The sequence below is a fragment of the Megalobrama amblycephala genome, linkage group LG19 (genome assembly GCF_018812025.1).
Source record: "Megalobrama amblycephala isolate DHTTF-2021 linkage group LG19, ASM1881202v1, whole genome shotgun sequence".
NCBI classification, from domain to species: Eukaryota; Metazoa; Chordata; class Actinopteri; order Cypriniformes; family Xenocyprididae; genus Megalobrama; species Megalobrama amblycephala.
In genome coordinates this window covers 15,740,102-15,767,911 of record NC_063062.1, presented here as the reverse complement: position 1 = coordinate 15,767,911, position 27,810 = coordinate 15,740,102, and the positions used below count along the sequence as shown (strand labels likewise).

General features: G+C 38.0%; 1 protein-coding gene across 2 annotated transcripts in view; it reads left to right on the top strand.

Annotated features, from left to right (window-relative positions):
• slco3a1a (solute carrier organic anion transporter family member 3A1a) overlaps positions 1 to 27,810 on the top strand; it is an 82,210-nt gene that overhangs the window by 28,862 nt on the left and 25,538 nt on the right. For both annotated transcript variants that reach the window (XM_048168243.1, XM_048168242.1), the window contains one exon: positions 5,611 to 6,049. In XM_048168243.1, coding sequence (XP_048024200.1) covers positions 5,776 to 6,049 — 274 coding nt within the window. In that variant the 5' untranslated portion in view covers positions 5,611 to 5,775. The remainder of the gene's footprint in view (positions 1 to 5,610; positions 6,050 to 27,810) is intronic.

Genomic DNA, 27,810 nt, shown 5'->3' with positions numbered 1-27,810 from the left:
GGATATTTTGACATAATTTTGTGTGGATTTGTCCGTTCAAGTGCAAGAAGACGGAATTGGACCAAGAAGGAATCAATTATTCTTGAGAGGCGGCTTTTTGTGTGCGCGCTCTTGATGCGCACATGACAGAAAATAGCACGCGAGTGTCGAATTGAATTCTCTTTCGTGTCTTCTTGTGCTTGAATGGTTCAAAAAACACATGAAAATACACAAGGACTGAATAAGGAATCAATAATCGAAATTTGAGTTTTTAACAAGTATCCGATTCCTGACCTTAAAGGGATAGTTCACCCAAAAATGAAAATTCTGTCATAATTTACTCAGTGGAAGTCAATAGGGGGCGAGATCTGCTTGGTTCTTCCATTCTTCCAAATATATTCCTTTGTGTACAGCAGAACAAAGAAATTTATACAGGTTTGGATCAACTTGAGCAGGTAGCCTCCATGAGGCGACCCGCTCCGAGTTAAATTAATCAGCTTTTATTAGGCTCCTGATATGAGCAGACTTTTCATCTCATATGAGTGCACTGAGTTGTTTTTCAAAAGTGTAATTAATTTCTTTATGGGTGAAATGTTTTAATGATTAAAAAGAATGTGTTTGTGTTGACAGTGCAAGACTCAAAATCAGTCTCTGCCTGACAGCAAACAATGGGCTGACACTGTAAATGACATCCCTCATTTAGCTTCCCATCACATTTTCTTTTGAACTGTTGTGATGGATGCTGTTAGCAGTGAGACCAGCCAGATATTTCACTGTCAGTTATTTATCTCATTCTTTGAAATTATTGTATTCAATATTCAACCATGCTTCGTTATAATACCAATATTATAATACTATAATGTTCCTTATTCTTTTTTTATAATGTTGTTGTTAGTTTAAAAATTGATTTTCCTACTGATACAGTCTCCTGCTTCAATTCGTTCTAAAGAACAAAATCAATAAAATTAACAACAGAGGTTTGTGCCGCACCCAGAATAATGTCTGAAAAGTTACTGTTTTCTATTGGTCCACCGTCTCTTTGCAGAAACCTCAATTCATGGAAAGTGTAAGTACTACGGTTGATCTGTTTCCTGTCATACTGATAAGGCAATGCTGAGTCTCTCTCATGTTCAAAATCAAACACAGATTGCAGAAGGAAGCCTGGTAGCTGCACATGTTTTTGAAAACATTTCATGCTTGAATGATACAGACTGGTTGTTCTACACAATTTGTCATTGCTTATTATGTAAGCGTGACTTGACTCAACAATAACTTGATAGACATTTTTGTCTCATTGTTCAATAATTCATAGTCCTACTATAATAATGGGGTTTCATGCTGAGGGATTAAAGGGCAATGGGTGTGAGCATGTCAGGGTGGAGTCGACAGGTTTGGCATTAGCTGACTGCGTTGACATGCTGAATGTGTCTTGGCATTAAAGTGGCAGCCTATGTGCCCTATCGCCCTGGCACTGATGTATGCAGAGAGACCCAGCTATTCAGTCAACAGGTTTCAGCAGGATGGCACAGACTCAGAGGCCAGCAGAATGTGGAGGCAGATGAGGGATGTGGCCTGTCCTGTCCTTTCGTCATGCTTCCAGAACTTGTAGGCTGGCACATATCTTTGGGCCTGGCAACTGACCAGAGTCAGTGTGAATAGTACAAAAGAACACACACATAGTCATTCAAGAGAAAAAAAAAAATTGCTTGACTAGAATTAAAAAGTTTTCTTCTTCTTCTTCTTCTTCTTCAAAGACTTCACAGTTGCAGACATTTTTTAATGCCTCATTTCACATATTCATTTCTTAGCCTAAAAACTTTGATTAATGTTTTTGGGTTTGTTGCTAATGTTGGCAAGGCTCTTGGGACTTTTATAGGACATTGGTCATAGGTCATGTTGTTCCACACCCATAAGACCTTCGTTAATCTTTGGAACACAAATTAAGATATTTTTGATAAAGTTCAGTGGCTCAGTGAGGCCACCATTCATATGCCCAGAAAGGTACTAAAGATGTATTTAAAACAGTTCACTACAGTGGTTCAACCTTAATGTTATGAATATGAAGCGACGAGAATACTTTTTGTGCACCAAAAAAAAAAAAGACTTTATTCAACAATATCTAGTGATAAGCGATTTCAAAACACATGAAGCATCAAAGCTTTATGAATCTTTTATTTTGAATCAGTGGTTCGGAGCGTGCATATCAAACTGCCAAAGTCATGTGAATCACTGAAATCACGTGACTTTAGCAGTTTGATAAATTCTCAGAACCACTGATTCGAAACAAAAGTTTCAAAGGTTCATGAAGCAGTGTTTTGAAATTGCCCATCACTAGATATTGTTGAATAAAGTTGTAATTTTGTTTTTTTGACGCACAAAAAATATTCTCGTCGCTTCATAACATTACGATTGAACCACTATAGTCACATGAACTGTTTTAAATATGTCTTTAGTACCTTTCTGGGCATTTGAAAGTGTTAATTATCTTGATGTCAATGGAGGCCTCACTGAGCCATTGGACTTTATCAAAAATATCTTAATTTGTGTTCTGAATATGAACGAAGGTCTTATTGATGTGGAACGACATGAGGGTGAGTAATTAATGACAGAAATTTCATTTTTGGGTGAACTAACCCTTTAAAATAGTGCTCTACTGGTACAATGGGAATGTTGCTGGTTAGATATAATCTCTTATTATTTCATAAATTGCGATTTTGTTCAAATTTTATTATGACACACACAGTATATTATGACAGATGCCTTGTATAGTCGTCTTCTCTACCCTTTTTGTTAGAAAGATAAAATGTAAAGCATGATTATGGACATTGAGCAAGTAACTTTGATATTCAAATTGTGTCGACAGTATATGCATGAACAGTACTTTGTTTCTTGCAGTTTATCTAAGTCATATACCAGCAGTTTAACAGTAAGTGAGTGCAATGTGTATTGCATGAAACACAAGACACCTTTAAGGCAGGCTTGTAGTGGAGTGCAAATGTGTCACAGACATCAGTTCTGCACAAAACAGAGTGGTCTGTTAGACAGTCCAAGGTACTTTCCAATTAAATTGCACCAGGCTAACTACAGGAAATTGAGTTAGAGCAAATTGAGTTATCAGATAGTTATGACCACAACATCACATCTCTAAGGCTCACATTAAACTCTTTATTCACATCAGGCATTTTAACTGTTTACAGAATGTTACAGTTTATGCTATACAGATGATTTGGTAAGAGAAATTGTGCTTTTTTACTCTGCGTTTATGTCAAATAATTCATTGAGCTGTGTTATCCAGAAGTTCATTTGACCCCAGAATTGCCATTATTCACAAAGAGGCCTATAAACAACACTGGATAGACTGGTAAAGACCATTATCAAGTGCATGTACAGTGGTTGCTATCCTTTTTGGACACATTTTTTAATTGACTGTACATTATCCATCTTTTACATGGCAAGTTAGCAAATAAATAAATGCATGATTACTAAAAAATGAATATATGGATATTAAAAAATCATTTTAGCTGTAGATTATCTTAAGGCTTTAGCTAAGACATGTAATTCATTGAAATGAAAACAAGACAAACATTAATTATTATTAATAATTTTATTTATTTATACGCAATGCAAGTAATTTTTTTAATGCATTTCCTCTGAAACCCTCTGCCTCCCCAAGCTCCACCTGCCTAGATCTGCTACTGGATTTATGTATGTCTATTCAATAGAGATGCACCAATTGCAATTTTCTTGGCCGATTCCGAGTTCCGATTTTTTTTGTTAGTTAGTTCTTTCTAAGAACTATAATTAACTCACCCAGTTGGGCATTTTGACATAATTTTGTATGTATTTGATCATTTAAGTGCAGTAAGATGAGTGAGAGAGAGGAGGTGGGTGTGTGTCAGTTCATCGGTGATAAGAGCGCGAGAACGCACATGCAGCTGACGTTATTGCCTGCTCCGCTGGTAACAAAACGGATCGGCTCAGAACTGGAAAGACGTGAGACTGACCTGGGCCGACCATGTGGGAAACTGGCCGATCCCTGGCCGGTTGATCGGTGCATCTCTACTATTCATGCAGCAGCAGCATATCTTACATGCTCACAGCAGCATGTCTTTGTTTCTATTAGCAATAGCAATCCATACTTGCTCTGTAACAGCAGCAATAATCAACAGCAGCAGAAAATGCCTACATTTAGCTATCTAACATCATTTGAAATGAAACAAGAAAGGAAAAGGCATTGTTATATTTCCATGGACAACAGTGAAATATAATTTAACAGCCAAAATACAAAAGTATTTTTCCACTTAATAACATTTCTTAATGCCACGACTGACCAATCAGAATGAAGTATTCCGGAGAGCTGTGTAACTAATCGAGTGAATATTATCTTTCCATCAAATTGAAATTAAAGGAATCTCCAGTTAAAGGAATCTGTGCAGTGTGGGGAGATTTGCAGAGACCACTATACGCAGCATCTGAGGAAGGCCTGGAGTTGGCTCACTCTTGAGGAATAGGATTATAGTAAAGAGCGTGGCCTCAGTAACATGCTCTTTTCACAGCCAAGGCATATTTGTGTTGCTCCAGCTCAAAGCTGCTTCATTAAAGTCCTGTGATTCCTCTTCAAGGCTGCCTGGTGGCATTATTTCACTTCCACCAGCTATTACTGTCATAAGCCTTGTTAATGAATGCGTGACAAGTAGCATGTTGATGATTTTACAGACTGAAAGGATTTGTCAAAACAATTGTTTTACTGTGTCATTAGTTCTCTTTATCATGGGTTTAATGTCCTTGTATTCCACCCTAGTTGGAATAGCTGTGTTTGGTTTGATTGGGGATTTGATAACTTTAATCTGACATGCTATTTCTATATAGCATGCAGCATTACTCTCATTTTTTGATCTTGTGTAAATATTAGCGAAGATAAATACAGTTTCACTGCTGAGCTTTACTGTGACACGTTACCTCTCCAAGATGACTCGCAGTTTAAATTAGATTTGGTGTTAAATTGTTTAAAGGGATAATTTACTCACCCTCAAGCCATCCTAGGTGTATATGAATTTCTTCTTTCAGACGAACACAATTAAAGATATATTTAAAAATATCCTGGCTCTTCCAAGTTTTATAATGGGAGTGAATGTGCCATTTTTTTTTTTTTTTTTGAAGCCCAAAAATCCATCATAAAAGTAATCCATATGGCTCCAGGGGGTTATTAAAGGCCTTCTGAAGCGAAGAAATGCGTTTTTGTAAGAATAATTTCCATAATTATAACTTTATAAACAGTAGTTTCTAGCACTTTGTTAAAAAAAAAAATGTAAAAAAACGATCATTCATACAATCTTATACAATCTTTGACGATAATGAAATTATTCCATACAAAGAAGTGAAATGACTTGTGTTTGTTAATCATCCCATCTGATTTTGATTTAAAAATAAAATTACAGAATGAAACCGTTATAATGTCACATTGACTTTTACGCTTTACATCAAACTGCCTGCCCTGAACTCCAACCTGTTCTGAATATAATCATCCTCTGGGTCAGATAACGAAATTTGTGAAATGGTGATATTGTACCTAAAACTCCAATATTGTTAGATTAACATCACAGTAATTCTTCTGCTTCCTTTATTTCCTAGGTGAGCGTGCTGACCACACTGGAGCGGCGCTTCAATCTTCAGAGCGCTGATGTGGGCGTCATTGCCAGCAGCTTTGAGATTGGCAACCTGGCCCTCATTCTCTTCGTCAGTTATTTTGGTGCTAAAGCCCACCGTCCTCGGTTAATTGGCTGCGGAGGCATTGTTATGGCTTTGGGAGCGCTACTCTCTGCACTACCTGAATTCCTCACCAGTCAATACATGATAACAGACTCATGGAGCAAGGATCAGGGGCGAGACATGTGCTCCAACACCTCTAAAGCTGATGAACCGTGTGGGAATAGAGCCAACACCAACATGATGTACCTGCTTCTGATTGGAGCCCAGGTGCTGCTGGGTATCGGTGCAACGCCTGTTCAGCCCCTGGGTGTGTCCTATATAGATGATCATGTGCGGAAGAAAGACTCCTCTCTTTATATAGGTAAGTAAGCATCATGTTTCCTACAAGCTGGGGGTTTTAATGCATTTAGTTTACATAGCCACAGGCATCAGTTTTTATGCATAAGTAAATTGCACCAGTTTTATTTAAGGAAAAGCATGTATCTCCTCCAGGGCCTAGTAAGTAAAAAAAGTAGATGATTATCAGGGTGATTCATTGTGGTTTCAGGCCTTCTGATGGCAAGCCAAAAACCACTGATGTATTAAAGTGGAACAGCAAATAAGAAAAGGTTGAGCTGTTATGCACCAGAAAGCAGCATGTGCACAAAACCACTAAGTCAATAAGAAAAAAGCATGTGCGTGTGGGCAAGCGTGTTTTATTTTATATTGTTTGTGACCACGGCTTTAACAATTATAATCAGCAGGTGAGCAGTGCTGGGAGGGTTTTAAACATAATTACTTTTATTTTGTATGTGTGGGGAAGAAGGTCATGGAAAAAGAGCTTAAAACACAATATAATGACTTCTATGGGAGCAGTAGATAGCAGGTTTTGGGGGTGTGCAGCAATATATATCATATATACTGCTGTTTATGGTCAGTAAAAGAAATTGTTACGTTTATACAGAAAAATATTTGTACAAAAAGTACAAACATTTTCCACAAAAATATTAAGCAGCACAGCTTTTAACAAAATTGATAATAATAAGAATCGGTATCAGCATTCAAAGTGTCATTTGATACTGAATACTGGAGTAATGGCTGCCAAAACAGTTATATATTTTAACAATATGACTTTTATTTTTGTGAAACTATTAAAATTGAATTCAAATCAAAAATTGTATTTGTTTACTGTATTTTTGATTAAATAAATGCAGCCTGGGTGGGCATAAAAGGCTTCAAAAAATATTAAAGAGGACCAATTATGCCCCTTTTTACAAGATAATAGTAATAGTAAAAAGTCGCTAGTGTCCCCAGAATGTGTCTGTGAAGTTTCAGCTCAAAATACCCCACAGATCATTTATTATAGCTTGTCAAATTTGCCCCTATTTGGGTGTGAGCAAAAACACGCTATTTTTGTGTGTGCCCCTTTAAATGCAAATGAGCTGCTGCTCTCGGACTGCTTTCCAGAAGAGGGCGGAGCTTTAACAGCTCGTGCTTCGGTTGCTTAACAACAACAAAGCTGGAGAATCTCACGCAGCCTAAATGAGGATTGTCAGTAACGGTGTTCAGCCTTACATTGTTCAAACCGGAGTCGACACTGATGGAGAGACTCAGGAAGAAGTTACAACTTTTAGAATGAAACTGGACGTTTCTGAACGGGTAGTGGATAAATTTAAGTAGTTGCTGTGGAGTTGATTCAACTCATCCACTAGCATGTGCCGTCATGTTAATCTTTTGTGTAAGTCCAGCGTTGAACTGACCCTCGTTTGTGAAGCAGTCCGGCGTAAATTGACGGCATGGCAACAACACTCTACTACAACTCTAAAGCAGCTCAACATGGCCTCGCCCCCTTTGTTGTGTTGTCACAGGGGCATGGTTTATGTAAATTTTGGGGTTAGTGATGCATGTCACCAACCTGGGAAGAAGCTCGTTGTAGTCCCTACCAGCGGTTTGTTGTAGTCCTTAAAAAGCGATTTCTGTAAAAGAAAATATCTCCTTTTGCAATGAACTTTGCAAATGTTGTTTATGCTCAAACAGCAACATTAAACTCTAACTAAAGTTAAAAAAGTGAAATTATAATCAAAGACCCCTTTAAAAAAAATCTTACTGACCATTACTGAACTTTTGAGCTTGCAATTCCAGAGAATTCTGATAGACAATCTTAGATATAAATTAAAAACAAGACAGAACATGATTTTAGTATTGTTCTCAGTACAAAAAGCGAGTGACTGTAGTTCACTTGGTTGATTTTGTAGTTGTCAGGGTGGCACGAACAAGACTAATTTCATGTTCACAAATAACAAGAAACATATCTCATAGGTACAGGCAGCAAATCTTATCAAAACACACAGATTTCCAAGTCTCAAAGAAGGCGGGCCATGGTTTGTTTCACATGCATGCGGCTCAGTGATGAGGGAGAGACGATAAGTGTTGAAAAGGAAGAAGTGCCTTCAGTCCCTGTTTGATGCTGTGATGCTTCACAGGTTCCACATTAAAAGGGATGTGGAATTTAAAATGATAGATTTTAAGTCACGTCATTGCATTATACAAAATATCACAACAAATGATCATAGACATTTTCATGTACTGCTAATACGTGAAAAATCATAAGGTTTCTTCATTTTGAACAGCATATCTGCTTGATAGTTTGTCATATGGTTTATATAAATGTTTAGCCTCCTTGTTAGAGCGCACGACTCCGGACCAGGGTTCGAGTCCCGCTTAGAGCGGGTTACGTAAAATATACATTTAGGTTTGACATAAAGGTCCACTCTAAATACATTGTGCAGACAGTTTCACAGTGATTTTTTCTTTCATTCTTTCTCTTTTGGAAGTGTATAAGGCATTGCTAGTATTTTTCTGTCAGGTTTATTCTCAAGTTGTGCAAGATCCTCTCTTCCTTTTCCCGTTCATCTCTGTTTCTTACCTCAGCTCCAGTTCAAAGTTCTTTATGCAACAAACCAGCATTTCAAAAGGCTTTTGGGCAAGCGCAGTGCTTGTTTGACAGTGTGCAGTAGGAAATGGACACACACTGATTTCAGTTTGCAAGCTCAGAGGGAGATTTGGAGCTGTTCTCTTCTGATAAGCCGCACAACAGAGTTTGAAGGCAAACAAGCAGCGTTTCGTTTGAGAACAATGTTATATTGTAGTGGAGGCTGCACTCAGCTGATCGTCCAAATCCCTGTGCTGCAGGCATGGCATGTGCTGCATGAATGGGCCAGATTGTTCAGACATCAACCAAGATTTCTTTTTTTACGTACTGCTAATAGATTCTCAATTTGCAACACAACAACATAGCTTGTGTAATTGTTTTTCCTCTTGTTGTTCAGTGTTGTTTGCAATGCACAAACTTAATGCTTGATTCAAATGACGTGTTTAATATAAATAGTGCATAGTCTTACAAGACATTGTTAGGTTGTACAATCAAAATGCACATTGAAGCAGTGCATTTTGATATATCATATTAGTGTTTGTGGTTTATGCCACGTGATTAATGGTCTACCATTTTGTGAAGATATTTTCAGAGTAGCTGCAGGTATGTTTGCCTTCATTCAGTGTTTGAGAGAGCTCTGGACTATGATTTATTGAAAAGATTGCGCCCTTTTGCTGGCAATACAAAATTGGACACTACTGTGAATACTGCAATGATTTTAATTCACACTTTTGTTAATTAAGTCTCCAAAAGATCGACTTAAAGAGTAGTTCCATATCTCATAGTATGAGAGTGTTAAGGCATTTTTAATAACTCTGATGAACTTTGACAATAAAAATGGCATCAGGTTAATGAATAGGTATTTTATAATACAGTATATATACCTTTCAAAAGTTTGGGGTTGCTAAGATTTTTTAAAAATGTTTTTGAAAGTGATTTCATTGGACAGCATAAAATATTAAAATGTTTTATGCTGCATTTATGTGATCAAGAATACAGTAAAAAAGTTATATAATGTAATTTTTATAATGGCAAAGCTGAATTTTCCGCATAATTTTTTTTAGCATCACATGAAATCATTCTAATATGCTGATTTGGTGCTCAAGAAACTTTTTATGTTGAAAACGGTTTGTGCTCCTTAATATTTTTTGTGTAAATATTAAGGTAGCTTTTGTAACATTATATTATTACTGTCACTTTTGATACATTTAATGCTTGCTGAATAAAAGTATATATATATATATATACATATTGATTAGAATATTATACATTATGTATTTATATATAGTTATTATTTATAAAGTTCTATTTTATTTATTATTTTTTATATGAAAAAAGGGTCAATAAAGAGAATGTTTCTTCTGCTAAATCACCCAGCTGTATTCTGAACTTAAGCGACCTTATATAGATCATATATAGAAAACCACACAGCACAGTTACCCTTTACCTTTAATGAGCTCGGACAGACCACATCATTGTGTCTTTTATTGCCTGTCAGCATCATTGAATGTGGCTTCCAGGTCGGTCTGAACCCAGACTGCCGTTCTTATCTGCACTCCTGCGGCCTGAACATCACATTGCAGTCATATGTTTCTGTACGCCTATGCACTCTCCACAGTGAAAAGCCTTCATTAGTGGAGCACACAGTGAGATCTTATTAAAATGGTTCATTAGTAGATTCAGCGTTTTAACGCTCTCAAAGAAAGCAGGGAAGGAAAGAACCTTTATGAAAGATGTTTTGTTACACACCTTAGCTTTCAGTGTCTCTATAATTATCCATCAAGTACTATACTTAAGATAAGTGCTAGCCTACTTTTTTCTGCTGAAATCTGAAAAGAACACTAAATGGAGCTTTTATCCTCAGGAAAGCTGTTTGAGAAATATGTTAATGTTGGATGAGACAATTACCACCTGTTGGCCATAGCAACAGAGGAATTATCTGATGCAAATTGCTTCGATAAACAACTTCATATGAATATGCAACAAGACTAATAATGAATTAGGGCAATTTGTGTCCATATGCATATGTCTTTGCATATACCCAAATAAGAAAAGTTTGATGCTTGCTTTGCTGGGAAACCCTGGGTCCGGCCATTCATGTTGATGCAAATTTGACATGTGCCACCTACCTACATTGTTGCAGACCAGGTACACACCTTCATGACAATGGTGTTCCCTGATGGAAGTGGCTCTTTCGCCCTGCCACACTCCACACATTGTTCAGGAATGGTTTGAGGAACATGTTGAAGAGTTCAATGTGTTGCTCTGGCCTCCAAATTCCCCAGATCTCAATCCAATTGAGCATCTGTGGGATGTGTTGGACCAACAATTTCGATCCACGGCAGCTCCACCTTGCAACCTACAGGGCTTGAAGGATCTGCTGCTTACGTCTTGGTGCCAGATACCACAGGGCTCCTTTAGGAGTCTTGTAGAGTCCATTGGTGGGAAGATGCTGTATTGGCAGTATGCGTTGGACCAACAGCATATTAGCAAAGTCCCTTAAAGACAAGTCATTTCACTCAGTGGCCATCTTTATAACTCCTCGCGGGCATGCAAGTGCAGCTTTTTGAATGGGGAAACATCAAATTCTCCAAAGCTGTTCGCCAAGCTTTTGATTAAATTTCATATTTGAAATCACCAATGAAATCTGACAACAACTGTCTCATAAATTTTGTTTATAAATGCTCAAATCATTGTAACGACTGCTGCAGTGACGCAATGACATTATCAATCGCTGATTAGCTCTTATTTAGAAGGTGGGACTTATTCCGCCATATTGCTTGTTGCACTTTCTCCCCATCATAATACCACAAGTGCACCATCTTTCTATATGTAAAGTCTTTGATATTAGGCAGGTGGTCATAATGTTTTGGCTCATCGTCACTGTAGCAGTCATTTTTAAAGTATTTTAACGTACAATCAACCATCCTGAATGGCATAAGCACTTTGTTTTACATGTGTTTGTTGTTCAAATGACTGACATGCGTGCTTTTAGAGCAGGCTTCTGGGTGATCTCTGTATGAGTGAAGACGTAATTACAGAATGAGGCAGGAATGCTAACCAGCCGGCCATGAGGTAGGTCTGAACTGGCCCAGCAGCACATGCATACCGCACAGCCCTATGAAAAACAACTCCCACAGGGGGAGCTTGGCTTTTCCTGCTTCCTTACAGTAAGCCTCCCACAAATCTGCCCGCCGTGCCAAGGGCTTTTCATCAGCAAATGCACAGATTTAAGCTATTAGGTCACTATTAGCCCCGCTTCTCATTTTATTTGTTGAATACATGAAGAAACAGTGTATACAGAGCGGTGTGTTAGTAGCCACCTTTAATAGGAACAAAATGTTAGAGGTCATCTGTAACACTATTTCTGCAATGCTGCATGAAACATACTTCACATCTCGCAACTGCAGCTCCATTTCTCATTATTCTGTCAGGACCACTATCGTCAAATGTGATCGACAATCAGCATACAGTTTGGACTGGCGGTATGGTTCTGTTCTGGGCAAAAACCTCCCTGCACATCCATACAGCCTAGCATGGATAAGAGCAGGGAGAGCAGCAATAACCCCCCTTAGGGTAAACAGAACAGAACAACAGATGTCATTAGTTCTTAATGACATTTTAGTGTAACATAATTCAATATAAATGAGTCTTATGAAGGAATATCAGAGGTCCTGATTGTAAATGAGAGGTGGAGTTGGGGATGGAGGAGGGTAATTTGCTCCTGAACAACACGATAAGCTGCTAGCTGAATGAACCTTATAAATGGAAGCTGTGATAGTGTCATATTCCTATAGGTGGATCAGCTGATGCGAGCTTGACTCACGTGACCTGCCAGAACTTCCATAGTAGGAAAAAAAGTACTATGGAAATCAATAGCTACCGTCAACTGTCTGGTTAACATTCTTCAAAATATCTTCTTTTGTGTTCAACAGAAGAAATAAACTTGTATAGGTTTAGATCAGCTTTGAACTTTGAACAACTTGACTTTTAAAGCAGATTTGCATTAAACAAAGCATTTGTATGATAGTCTTGATTTTAGTGCCTCAACATTTGATCATTTGACTAAAACATACAAATACAGACAGGGTTCAGGACTTAAAATGGACGCTGTTTCCCAGAGCCTTTTGCAGTCCATTGCTAATTTTGGGTCTTCCCACAGGGGCTTGACTGCAGAAATTCACAGCATGTACATGCAGGGATCAGGGTATTGCTATGACAGTCAAGAATGCTTGAACCCAACCGAACTGGCTCTCCATGCTTTACAAGCTTTTACAGTGTCAGTAACATGATTCCTGTATGTTGACTCAGTTGACTGGATTCATGTAGCCCAAAGACAGTGAGGGGACAGCAGCTGTAGACAGAGCTTATTCAAACACATTAGCACGCTCATGTTTGAATATGCAATTTTTAGTTACTGATAAAAATCAATAAATTCTCAGAAATCTACAATACAGAACTATGGGTACTGAAACTCTGATTTGATGATGAGAATCACCAAAACAAAAATTGTGGCAGAAGATAAAATAAGTCAGCTACAGTATATATGCAGTTTTATGTAGTCAAGTGCAGACTGTAACTATCACAGTGACAGACGTGAATGCTGTTGTTTTTGTCTCTGGTTAGGCGGTTCTGGGAAGACTTAACCCAGACCTGCTCTGGGCCTCGTCACACCGCCCAGGCAGAAGATGATATGACAAGTGGCTGTTGGAAGCAGGGGAGACAAAGTTCCCGCTTTTTTCTGCTGGTTTAGATCTAGGACACTGTCTATAAAACACAAACCACAGTCATCGTATTCACGATGTGAACATTTATTAACATAATGCAATTTGTTGAGGCATGTCTAATTTACATAAAAAATACATTTTGTGCCTTTTGTTAAACATCTAATATGTGTGTCCTTTTTAAATAGGATTCATTTTACGTATTGGTACTCTCAAGCTGCTTTTCCATCGAAATTAGCTGGAACAATTTGTCCCAGGGCTTTTTTTCCCCCAGACCTGTTGCTGTCTGCATTTCCATCTTGGTTAAAGTACTGTGAAGATTAAGTCCAGTGACGTAGGACTGCACGCAACTTTCCAGTTCCCGCTGGATTTAGTAACCCCCATATAAGCTTAAGCATCGGTCGGATTTTTTAAACTCCATTGTTGATTCGAATAGCAAACAAATCTTACTGCACGCACCGCTACAGACTTTTAAAAATGGTGGTTGAAATAAAATGCTGTGTGGCGTCAACCAATCAAAATGGTGCGCGATTTCAACCAATCAGCATGTTCAGCAACAAAGTCCCACCCCTGAAAGTTCCTGAACTTTGAAAAAGTACTACTTCATGAGCAGGGACTTTCTGAGGGGAGAATTTTTACCCAGAACTTCAATTAGGCTCTGGTCCCTGCAGTCGAAACACACCGAATACCATCTCAATTTGAGTCTCAGAAAGCGATAAAAAAAATCAAACAGCACCTACACCCCCACAAGTTGTTCAGGAGGTTTTCAAGAAAAATCCTCTGCTCTCATCCAGAAACAATCTCCAGAAGTTGTCAGACATGATTGGAACTTCAAATGGGACCGGCTTCTATGGTCAGATGAAACTAAAAAAAAAGAGCTTTTTGGCAGCAAACCCACCAGATGGGTTTGGTGCACACATGGATCAAAAGTACCCCATGTCCACGGTTAAATATACTGCTGGATCTTTAATGCTGTGGGCCTAAGTCCTGGACATCTTGTTCAGATATATGGTATCATGGATTCTACCAAATATCAACAGATAAAAAATCAAAACCTGACCGCTTCTGCTAGAAATCCTATAATGAGCCATGTTTGGATTTTCCATCAGGACAATGATCCAAAACAAACATCAAAACCAACACAAAAATGTGTCACTGAGCACAAAATGAAGCTTCTTCCATGGTCTTCCCAGTTCCCTGACCTGAACCCTAAAGAAAATGAGTGAAGTGAACTGAAGAGAAGAAGCACCAACATGGAGCTGGGAATCTGAAGGTTCTGGAGAGATTCTGCATGAAGGAATGGTCTCTGATCTCTTGTCAGGTGTTCTCCAAACTCATCAGGCATTATAGAAGACGAATCAGAACTGTTTTCTTGGCAAAAGGAGGATGCAAAAACTATTGAATAAAAGGGTGCCAATAATTGTGGCCAATGTGTTTTGGATATAAACATTTACTTCATAATCTGACTTTCCCCCCACTTTCAATTCTTTTTCTTCAATGAAAGGTTAGATTTTTGCTAAGTTTATAAATTACAGATCAAAAGGATAAACAATGCAGATTTATTTTTACAGCCATCTTTGATCATATTTACCAAGGGTGCCAATAAATCTGAGCACCACTTATACAACAGCATTAGAAACTGAAAACTTTAATTTTGTTTGATCCATGCTGAAAATACAAGATGGCTGCCATTCCGGTCAGCGCTACATAAACGATAAAATTCTGAGTGCCATCAAATTATGGATTTTTTATTTTTTAATTCATGTGCCCTCATAAACTTTCATTAAAATAACTCTCGCAGCAACATCTCTTCTCTGATGACGTTTACTGGCGTGAGGGCGTGGCACACAGTCACTCACATGAGATCACAGTAATAGCAAACCACAACCATACAATCAATCCTGATGGACAAAATCAAGTCCCGCCCTACATTTTTTTTCTCGTTCAAGAAGCTGTTTCACTCAGATGACAGGTCTTCAGATGCTTCTCTCTGAAGTTATTAAAGATAACTATGATAATAATGAACAATATTGACAAATGCAATAAAATACAATCTTTTGAACATTGAACTTTATACTGCAATGTTGATGTTTATCTGAAACCGAGAGATCTCAGATGCATCCTTAAGAGACATATCAGCGTGGCTGCTGCAGTGTTTCGACTTCACCCCCTGCCGTCAGCCACGCATGCTCATAAGCCACTTAAACGCTGCACATGTAATGTCATCTTGGAGGATTAGATTCTAAATGGGTTTTTCCATCTCACCGATAAGCTCCGTGCCAAGACCGCGCCTTACCAACTCCCGTTTGTTTAATTTGAGAACAATGAATGTTGTCATCTCTCACTCTGCAGGGGTGAGAGAACAGACTTCAGCAGTCCTCACTCTGACAAACCCATTCTTTTCAGTCTCCTGTCAGCTCCTGCATTATTTTGCAAGATCAGTTTATCCAACCCTCTCTTTAAGTTAGTCTCAAGTGCTTTAGTGCTTATTTTTTCAGAATAATTTGCAGTAGCACATTGTCAGGGGTGTCATGATTGATCATTATTGCATGTTATATGTTTGAGAACAGTTCTAATTGATGGAGAGTGTAGCTTTTCATTTCTTAAACAACCATGGAGGAAGATGCATTATGACCATATTCCAGGATAACAATGTCAAGATTCATCAGCCTCAAATTGTGAAAGAATCGTTGGAAGGAAGCATGAAGTACCGTTTTCACACATGAATTGGCACCTCTCAGTCCAGACCTTAAATTCATTGAAATTCATTGAATGTGCTGGAGTAGACTGCTCAACTCTTGCATTGTCAATACTAGATCTTGACCAAAAATGTATCCACCTCTTAATGGAAATAACATCACAACATTTATTTCCATCAAGAGATGCATGAAGAGGTGAATCTTGGCTTTGTCATCCTGTAATATGGCCATGATACGTCTTCTTACATGGTTGTTTAAGAAATAAAAAGCTTCCCAAACATATAACATGCTAGAAACATATTAATCCCTGCAATAATGATCCAGTCATAGACTCCAAAGTATTTGCCTATTTAAATCCAAACAGTGACTATGTAGTACGCTTCTCTGTTCCATGAGCTTTAATTGACATGACGGACAGCAGATGAGGACAAAGCAAATGATCTGCGACTCAAATGGATATACCAAATTACACATGAATGTGTTATATTTATCACAGAGTTTTAGACATGTTTGTGTTACTTAAAGGTGATAGAGAGGATTTTTTCGTCGACTGAGAATCCAAAGACTGTTAGTGAGTTTTTGAAATGAGCGCATGCGTAAGAACAACCCCCCTCCTTCACAACACATTTCAAAGGAACGCCTCCCAAAACTCGTAAACACTCGTATTGGAACACGAGTGTTTACCATCAGCATTCGCTGTGTCGTGTTTTTTGGATTCATTAAGTCGGACTCACCGCTGGTAACTCATAATCTGCAGTTGTTACTCCTGTCTCCTGATAAAAACATTGCATGCGGCGCCTGTAGAGTGTGGAAAGTTACTGGAGAGTGCAGCCGCGCTCGTCTCTCAAAAGGAACGTCACGGCAGTGATTGACAAGCCAGAGGGCCAATCGTTTACGCGATGATCGCGTAAACGATTGGCTGACGTTTTTAAGGCCCTACCTCGTGCACAGATGATGTATATTAATATTATTTCTTTCAGTGCACCTAATAAATAGTCTTTTATCAGTTAGTAAAGACAGTTTCAAGTAATATTGCAAAAATGTATAAAACAAAACATCCTCTTTAGCACCTTTAATATTTTTGGGGGGAGAGTTGTGTTATAAAATATTACTTTGCTCAGAAACCTGAGGGGTTTGTGTAGTTTGAAGGGGTATAATATCTGTATGATGCAGACAGATATTAGCAGGTAAAGACGGGATGTATGCTACTTAGAGAGAAACTAATTACGTGGGCAGAAAGTTGCGCTAAGATGATTATGTTGAGGAGAGTGTGTCCAACCTTAGAGAAGGCACTGCGTTTGAACTTGGAGGAAACTGTGATTAATTTAAATGGAACATAGGCAGACTTCAAGATTAGCTTTAAGACTGCATTAAAATGAGGTTGAGTAACATCACTGGGGTCATCTGGCGTCACTCACTCACTTAATCCTATCATTAGTCAATCCTGCTCGCCAATCAGACTAAACAAATCCTAGGTAATAGAAAAGAGCTACTTTCCCTTCCAAACAATCTGTGCTATAACCACAAACTGCCATTCAGCCATGTAGGGAGGAACAGGATACAGCATTTGAATCCAAGACCATATTTATGTCGTGTTTAATAACCACTTAATTTGTTATTCATTATAAATATAATTTTGTTTCTTTTATAAAGAGTATCATTATGTGGAAAATTCTGTTTTCTTGCAAGACTCTGCACATTGATTTCCATTCTTTTCTTCCATCCTACTCTACTAGCCTCAGAGGACACAATGTCAAGTGTTGTTACATGCAGACACAAGCCAGACCTACGTCTCCTGCTGGCTGATTGTCTGTTTACATGCTCTACAATGCTTTTCAGCCCTTTCCAGAATATTTTGCTGGAAATGTCTCATGAGATGTGATGACCTACAGTAACTACTTGTAAGCTTTAAGCCACACCAATCGAATGAATGTCATAGCATGAGTAATTTTTGCATTGGCTTTTCAACAAATAGTTTCAAGTTTCAAGCAGGGCAGCTCTGAATATCTCATGAGGTCCAGAGAGCTGAATCTTCTGATGGTGGTCCTCAAGCTGCATCATCTTCCAGTTACTCTCCAATCCCCATGACCTTGATAACCCGTCGCTGCTGAAATCTGGGTCACAAGACTGATTACAAAGCGGATTTTTTTTGGTGCTGGGTGAAAAACGTAGGGGGAGGGCGGCATTATAAAATACAACACATCAGTGGCTTGTCTGGCCTTGAAACTATCGGATTGAGATGCTCAGTCCCTCCTAAGGCACGACATCTCTGTCTTACACTGGAACATTGGCACTTCAAATCAGGGATGATTTGATTAGAATAGCCTGTTCTTACAGATTCATGCTGCCCCTGGCATTAGTGTAAATACCTGGACTCATTGATTGAGTGGTTTGTAAGTAGCAGCTCTCTAAACCCCCTCCTGTGTGTTCAGCACTTTTATTTGAGGTGCAGGATAAGATTGTCTAATTAAATGGGTGTAGATCAATAAGGGTTGGCTGTAACTATAACATTCAGTGTTCACTCATATTATTGATTGTTAGGAAACATCCTCCATTTTGCTATGCTCCGAATATGCCTAGCTGAGAAACACGAGCTCTACTGGTAGTAAATATGCAAGATGGGATTGCACATCATACACCTCTGAGCTAATGCACAGCTCAGGTTTCCAACCACAATCCACTATTTATCCACAGTTTAAGTCAATAGAGATTATTTACAGTGATTGAATAAAATCAGTACTGACCATGGCTAAATTGAAATATGAATATATTGAAATATTGGTCAGGCCAATAAATCAAGAATATTTTGACCATCTTGACATGATTAAAAGATGAGATTCTTGCATACACAGCCATTCAAAGGTTTGGGTCTCTTATGCTCACAAAGACGCCATCTGTTTTATGGTATATTTGGAATTGTAGATGTCTTATATGTTTTCATTAAAGTGCTATGTTTATATATATAGCCATTTTATCAGCGATGTGACACTCATCTTAAAGGCAGGGACACAGCAAGCAATGGTCGGGCAGTGTCGGGCCGTTTTTGATCATCGGTCAGGTTAGTTTTTTCATTGTGTTCCGCACCGTTGGCTCTAGTCAGACACCGTCTGGGTTTTTTGGGCCGATTCAGCATATTGAATCGGTGACTCGGCGCCGTCGGTGAGAGAGAGAACTCTGATTGGCTGTGCAAGACCAGTGTTGTGCACAGGTGTCTCTCATTAACAATCACGTCACCGGCCTCCATTCACTCCCACAGTTCTCAGCCTCGCCCAACTCATCATAATGTTAATTACATACAGTTCATTTACATAAACATCACATTCAGATCTTGGTTAAATGTTAGATAGCAAATAACACATGCTATTATAACTATCAAAAAAACTGTCATCATATACTTGAATGTATATAATCAAACAACATACAGTATATTTGGTCTTAAAAGTTTTGCCGCCCATCCTCAACCTAACCACAGGCTCTACTCTCCACCACAATGGTGATCCTACAAAACTAACATAACAGAACAGAAATCCCAACATAACACAACATTAAACACTAACTTATGTTAATCTTGTGCAAAAACACTCAAAATAACACTTAATTTCAACATTTATTTTCCTTATACATAGAAATCTGCTTCAACTCAATCATATTAAGTTCAGCTTATTACAATCAAATTTTGAGTTCACACAACTTTTTTCTTTTGTGAAACAAACTCATTTCATTTAATTAATTTCACTGTTCGGTTTTACGATGTGGTAAGCTTTGTTTATGGGTTGTATATCTGCAGTCCTAGAATCGGTTTCTCTTTTTGAATGACTAAAATAGAATATTGATACCTGCTGATATAGACAGATATTTACAGACGCACATGCTAGTTGACAGTCTAGCTAGTTTTGGACGAGACACAGCCGACAAGAGGCGACAACACAGTCAGCTTTCTTTGCCGCAAGTTCTTTGACATCGGCTTGTTGTGTCCCAGGCTTTAGATATCAGCATTAGCAACCACCAATAAAAATCCCATACCAGACCCCATTAGTCAGGACATGGCATAGTATATATACAATTCATCCTTAGTTCAGTTCATCACAGTCATGTTTATTTGAAGGCTCAGTACTGAAACTTTATTCCAATGCTACAGTTTATACTTGGCAGATCTGGTCTGTTTACAGCTTCCCTTCCGCATGCAGTACAATTAGTGCCTAATTACGAATAGCAGGCATGCTTTGCTCTAAGGGGCTTCTTTATTCAGTGGCCTGGTTCCTCTCTGGATGCAGCTTGGAAGTATCTGGAGACCCGCTGTTGGCACCGTCATACTGGTAATTAGGCCAAGGCACCTGCTGAAGAAAGGTGGACCAGCTGTAGTCAATACTGCGGCCCCCTCCTCCAGTGCAGCTGGAGCTCCTCACCAATAGGCCCATGGAGACTTCAGGCCTGCTGCTCCTTCAAGGCCTCTGTCTGCTTATCTGCTCTCAGGGCTCTTTGTGTTTTTGGCTCTTAGCCCAAGGGAAACATCTGACACACCAGCTAAAGTGTGCTAGTTGTGCCAGTGGCCAAGACATAGCTACTGGCCTTCTCTACTGTATATCTGTCACTGCATCTTTCTCTGTGTCTGTCCATCTCTCTCTGCCCTTGTGGTGCAATATAAATAGTCAGACAGGTCTGTTTGCAAACATGCCAGCCCTGGTTTTATAATTTTATCTTATTTGTGGTTATGTGAAGCTACTATTACACAACCAACTGCTACAAAGAAAGTGAAATGATGCAGAAGATGCAGAGAAATTCATTATCAGTTTCCTTCTACTGAACTTCATTTAGAAATGTAATGATTGACCATCATCTGATAAGACAGATAGGCCAATGTTTGATTGGTTAGAATGGTTCTTTTATTCATTCATTCATTCATTCATTCATTCATTCATTCATTCATTCATTCATTCATTTCAAATTAGTGTTGTCAAACGATTAATCAAGATTAATCGGATCCAAAATAAAAGTTTGTGTTTTTACACAATATGTGTGTGTACTGTGTATATTTATTATGCATATTTAAATACACATACATGTATATTTTTAAGATTTTTTTTGTATATATGTGCATGTGTGTATATATATATATATATATATATATATATATATATATATATATATATATATATATATATATATATATATAAATATAAATATTGTATATATAATATATGTTTTGTTAAATATATACATGCATGTGTGTGCATTTATATATGTACATAATAAATATACAAAGTACACATATTATGTAAACACAAACTTTTATTTTGGATGTGATTAATCACGATTAATCACATCCAAAATCTATTTTTTGTTTTGTTTTGTTTTGTTTTGTTTTGTTTTGTTTTGTTTTGTTTTGTTTTGTTTTGTTTTGTTTTGCTTTGCTTTGCTTTGCTTTGCTTTGCTTTGCTTTGCTTTGCTTTGCTTTGCTTTGCTTTGCTTTCGTTTTGTTTTGTTTTCGTTTTGTTTTGTTTTGTGAGAAATGGACCAACTGACAGTTTTCTCCATTTATTATTCCTGACTAAGACAGAATGACGTGGTATGGATGTTCATCATCATCATTCACTAAAATATTTTTCTCCACAAGAGCATTTTTCCACTTATTCATATTTTGGCATCTGTTTGTTTGTGAACATATAAGCCTGCCATTTAGTTGTTTTTGCCACCCCAGGGTAGTTTGGGTTCCTTTGAAGTGAGTCAAAGAAAGAGCACAGGTGCAGATTTCTATCTTTCTTCAAAAGGCAGGTTGGCTTATCTTATTCCTGCGAACCCGACTTAAGGTTAACATTGGACTGCGATGATGGTGGCACACTGCATCTTTTCCAAGTGTGTCCGCTAATCTGTTTTGATGAAGATGTTGAAGATTTGGAATACTGATAAGCCAGGATCAGCACACAGCTGGATTTTTTTCAGTCCAACTGAATAAATATAGCTAATATGAGCTGTAGTAGAAAGCAAATCAGTTCGAAGCAGGGTATTTACAATAGTTTTTTTATTCTTCCTCTGGACCATTTAGAGGTTTATATAGTGAAGCTTAAAAGGCTACATATTGTTTTTAATAATGTTTTCTTTTTTAGGTGATCCATCTTTACTGTATAATCACATTATGTGGTTCTATGTTGTTCAAATTTATCCTGCTTATATTTGCATTCAAAATACCCTTGAATGAAACACTCAGGCCAGAATTTAATAAAAGAATAGTTTTTGTTCATTTTAAACAATGTTTTCTTTGGATATGCAGAGCACTTGTGCTCCTAACCGTATCTGCTGTACTTGAAAGACCCCATTTCTCAAGTATAATTGCTGTTACTATTACATGCTTGCCTGCAGCAATGTGTGCTATTTGTCACGGTTTCAGGCTACGGTGCTCAGCGCTGAAGCGGCAATGCATTAAAGAGCCATCAGCTTTCATACTGAAGTCTAATGTGAGGTCGCAACCTTAAAAGAGGTTTATATCCCACCAAGGCATTAGTCAAGAAGTGTGTAACTGCATGAATATTAGATAAAGACCAGTATACCATAGTATATATAACGTAAAAAGATTTCATAATGCTTAAATTTCTTGAATATTTACATAAATGTCACTAAACAATTATTAGTTTCTTGGTTAAATGTCCTGGCTAACACTGCACAATATGTTGCTTTTTTAGGATTATAAAAGTGTTCTTTTTAAGTATGTTGTAACATGCATTATGCACTTGGCTTTGTTTCCACACAATTGGCTCAGGAAGCACTCTTTGTTTGCTTAGCATTGTCTTTAAGTTTATATGCATTTAACTATGAATTCAGCTCCTGCTTTAACTCTCTTTGGCTTTGTGATGATTATTTAGGTCAGTATGGTGGAGAACAGAAACACTGTCAGTTTAATGAGAGGAAGTTAATTAACATATGATCCCTGATAACCCACAATGTTCCAAAAAAGACACTCGCTCTAAGCGTCTTATGCTGCCTCGTAGTTGAGATTGGTTTTCGAGTCATAGTAGAATATCCCTCTGATTTTGTGTTGTTTGTTGCTAACTAATCTAGTCATGTTGCAAATAGTACAGAATCTTATTTTTTAGATGTTTATTTCTGATTTAAAGACCTCTTTTTAAAATACCAACTTGTTTTGTGTCATGTCAAATGTTTCATTACGATGCACCCATGCCATAATCATCAGCAATAATGAAAGACAGCATAATCTATATAAGCATCTACTCCCATTTTGGCTGTTGGGACCCTAAATTCTGTGGCTCAGATAGATTAAAGGATTATCTGACTTTGTCCTCTTCATGTGTTCTGTATATAACCATATATGGGTGTTTCTTCAGCTATGGGCCAAACAGTCTCACTATTTTATTTACTTTGTCCACTAAGTCCAACAGTGTATATACATACACTACCATATAAAGATTTATGTATTATGGACAAGTTTATTTTTATCTGTTTTAACAAACCCGATTCCAAAAAAGTTGGGACACTGTACAAATTGTGAATAAAAACAGAATGCAATGATGTGGAATTTCAATATTTTATTCAGAATACAACATAGATGACATATCAAATGTTTAAACTGAGAAAATGTATCATTTTAAGGGAAAAATAAGTTGATTTTAAATTTCATGGCATCAACACATCTCAAAAAAGTTGGGACAAGGCCATGTTTACCACTGTGTGGCATCCCCTCTTCTTTTTATAACAGTCTGCAAACGTCTGGGGACTGAGGAGACAAGTTGCTCAAGTTTAGGAATAGGAATGTGGTGCCATTCTTGTCTAATACAGGCTTCTAGTTGCTCAACTGTCTTAGGTCTTCTTTGTCACATCTTCCTCTTTATGATGCGCCGAATGTTTTCTATGGGTGAAAGATCTGGACTGCAGGCTGGCCATTTCAGTACCCGGATCCTTCTTCTACGCAGCCATGATGTTGTAATTGATGCAGTATGTGGTCTGGCATTGTCATGTTGGAAAATGCAAGGTCTTCCCTGTAAGAGACGGATGGGAGCATATGTTGTTCTAGAACTTGTATATACCTTTCAGCATTGATGGTGCCTTTCCAGATGTGTAAGCTGCCCATGCCACACGCACTCATGCAACTCCATATCATCAGAGATGCAGGCTTCTGATCTGAGCGCTGATAACAACTTGGGTTGTCCTTGTCCTCTTTAGTCCGGATGACATGGCATCCCAGTTTTCCAAAAAGAACTTCAAATTTTGATTCGTCTGACCACAGAACAGTTTTCCACTTTGCCACAGTCCATATAAAATGAGCCTTGGCCCAGAGAAAACGCCTGCGCTTCTGGATCATGTTTAGATACGGCTTCTTTCTAGACCTATAGAGTTTTAGCCGGCAACAGCTGGCAGGTGGATTGTGTTCACCGACAATGTTTTCTGGAAGTATTCCTGAGCCCATGTTGTGATTTCCATTACAGTAGCATTCCTGTATGTGATGCAGTGCCGAAGATCACGGGCATCCAGTATGGTTTTCCGGCCTTGACCCTTACGCACAGAGATTGTTTCAGATTCTCTGAATCTTTGGATGATATTATGCACTGTAGATGATGATAACTTCAAACTCTTTACAATTTTTCTCTGACAAACTCCTTTCTGAAATTGCTCCACTATTTTTCGCCGCAGCATTGGGGGAATTGGTGATCCACTGCCCATCTTGACTTCTGAGAGACACTGCCACTCTGAGAGGCTCTTTTTATACCCAATCATGTTGCCAATTGACCTAATAAGTTGCAAATTGGTCCTCCAGCTGTTCCTTATATGTACATTTAACTTTTCCGGCCTCTTATTGCTACCTGTCCCAACTTTTTTGGAATGTGTAGCTCTCATGAAATCCAAAATGAGCCAATATTTGGCATGACATTTCAAAATGTCTCACTTTCAACATTTGATATGTTATCTATATTCTATTGTGAATAAAATACAAGTTTATGAGATTTGTAAATTATTGCATTCATTTTTTATTCACAATTTGTACAGTGTCCCAACTTTTTTGGAATCAGGTTTGTATGATAAAGAAATAAACAAAAAAGTTTTGCAGTTGTGGTGTGATCTTCATTAAACAAAAAGGAAAGGCTAAAATCTGTTAACAAAGAAAGGTTAAATGTTAATAAAAAAAACAACCCTTGGGTCACAAAAGTACCTAAAGTTGAAAAAACACCCATTTACAGCCATATATTTACACTGTTTTACTTTTCTGATACATTTATATCCATAACGACACTGAAGCCATAATATTTTGTTGTCTTAAAGGTGCAGCAAGCGATTTCTGAGAAACACTGTTGATATTTGAAATCAACCCCAAAAAACACACCCCTTCAATCATTGCTACGCCCCCATAATGCACAAACACACAGTGCATGAGTTGATGTCTCTTAATCAAAATAATGCAAAGCAAAATAATGATTTGATAAATATAAAGCAAAGATGACAAACGACAAGGAAGAACAAAAATGAACTTGCACAAGAGTATGAACAAGCAAGAGATCATTGTTAGTCACTAGCTGCACCACTAGCAGTCACTTTCAGGCCTTCCCATTTAGGTCTCTCCAGCGCTGGAAAGCTTTTCTGTGTGTCCTGAAGCTCTTGCCTGATCATAACCCTTCTTTTCCCAGTGATATTCCTCTGAACTTTTCTCTTTTGTAATGTCTCTCAGCCTCTCTTTCTACAGTCTTTCTTCAAATATCCCTCTTGCTCACTCTCTCCCTCCCCCATCCTGAGTGCCCCCTACTGCTGATTGGCTTCTCAGAAATTGCTTACTGCACCTTTAAGTACAGATTATTTTACAATGCTCTAGTAAAATATAGTTTGTGGTCAGTCTGTAAAAGTGATTTAGATCTTCAGATGTTGATTTAGATCTTGTTTCTTGGAAACAAGTTAAGAGAACAAAACCACAGGAGCCCACCAATGCTGTCACAGTAACTGATTGTTAAAATGTGGAAAGTGACCTGAAGCGTGTCTCTCCTGGACTGGTTAAAGAGGAGAACATTCGGCGACCCCTCCCAATCTCTCTGATGGACAATAAACTCTGACTCCCCTGCAGAGAATACATTTCTATTTTGAATACCAACATTCATTCCTCACTGTCACTTTGATAATGCGAGGCATGTTGAACAAAAACTGACAAGCTGTGGACAGGTTCACCTTATCTGACTAGCAAAATAAAAGACCTGTTGTATTTCAGATCCATTACATCACATGACAAGCTATAGTTGCATAATCATACAATCATAATCATTATTATCATCTGTGCGCATTCTGGTTTTTTATTTATAGGCGGCTGACTCATAAATCTTTAAGCATCAAACAGCCTGGATAGTCAAAAATAGAAATCCATTTTCAGATAAAACCAGAATGTGTGTGTCAAGCAGGTTGTGAATTATATAATCTGAGGGATTGCTTATGCCTTTGCGCCTTTTTTCACTACATGTTCCAGATGCCAGCTGAGAAAAGGTCTTAGACTGGGAATTTGAGAAAATTCCTCCCACGCCCTGGGAAAACCAAACAGTCCTAAACCACTTGGACAGAAATCAAAAGCCTCCTGGCCTCTGAACGTCCCTCGGAAAAGATGTTTGTGTCTTTGTGCATTTGTGTGTGTATAATGCACCATAGGAAAAGCACGTATTTGCATTGGTTTCACCTTAAAATTATTTGTTTGTACTGGGTTGCTGGGTTTGACCGGTTTTGCTTTGACATGACTGTGGCTCCATTACATACATGCTTTTTTTTTGCACTTTTGCACTGTAATAATGTTTGAGATTGAGGCTGACAATATTTGAAAACGGAAAAATATCTAGTACAATCTTTGATAGTTTTGTCAAAAACTCAACGTCAGCATCTGAGCTTAGATTCAGACTGACAGCCCTCTGGTCAGTGGCGTGTAGCATTAGTCTGTGAGTGACAGACAGTTTGATATATTTGAACAGCAGGGGAGAAATCAAGAGAAGGGACACATGCATTTGATCAGGAGGATTTGTATTTTTGCCTTTATTATACTTTTTACATTGTTTGCTCATTCGTTTGTTCTTATTTATCCATCCATCCATCCCCTTTATGTTCCTAGTTGGTATGCTAGACATGAATTCAGATTTCTATATAGATTTACAATGCATGGTCTCCGGTCAGTATTACTTAATTACTTAATTCTTTGGTATAAATATCATATCAAGTTCATCGGACACACTGGCCATCTGCCGCTATCCTGCTGTTTGCCTTTGAAACTGCCCTTCTGTTAAGAGACTGACTCTCCTTAAACATTTAACAGCAGTCTAAAAATATATAATGGTCACGTTTGAAAGTGATTTCATCCCTGTCACTCATTGGTTGAACTGACATTGTTACAAATCACCCCGCGTTGCAACAATCTTCATTTTGCCTACGGAAAATCGAAGTCTTACACACTCACATTCTGAAACAGGAGGAACAGAAAGTGAAAATTTGAGTCTGACTACATGAATAAGTCCCTGAACTGACTTCATGTTTGTGTAATTCTTGCATTCCTTCGTTGCATAGATGTCTAGTCTAATCGCTTCAGTGTCACTGTGGATGTTTTTCACTGTCAGTCTGTCAGCAGACTCTAAAGGGCACACATAACATACTGGAAAAATGCACAGGAAAGCACTCATTCCCTCGCTTCCTTTTGCTTTCCATTTTTGAAAACATTCTCGTGTTGGTCAGATGTTTTGACACCTGAGGGTTAAATTTCTAGACAACAGTTTGATTCCACACAATCTATTGTTTTTGAAATAAGGCAGAACACTGTGCTTAGTATGTA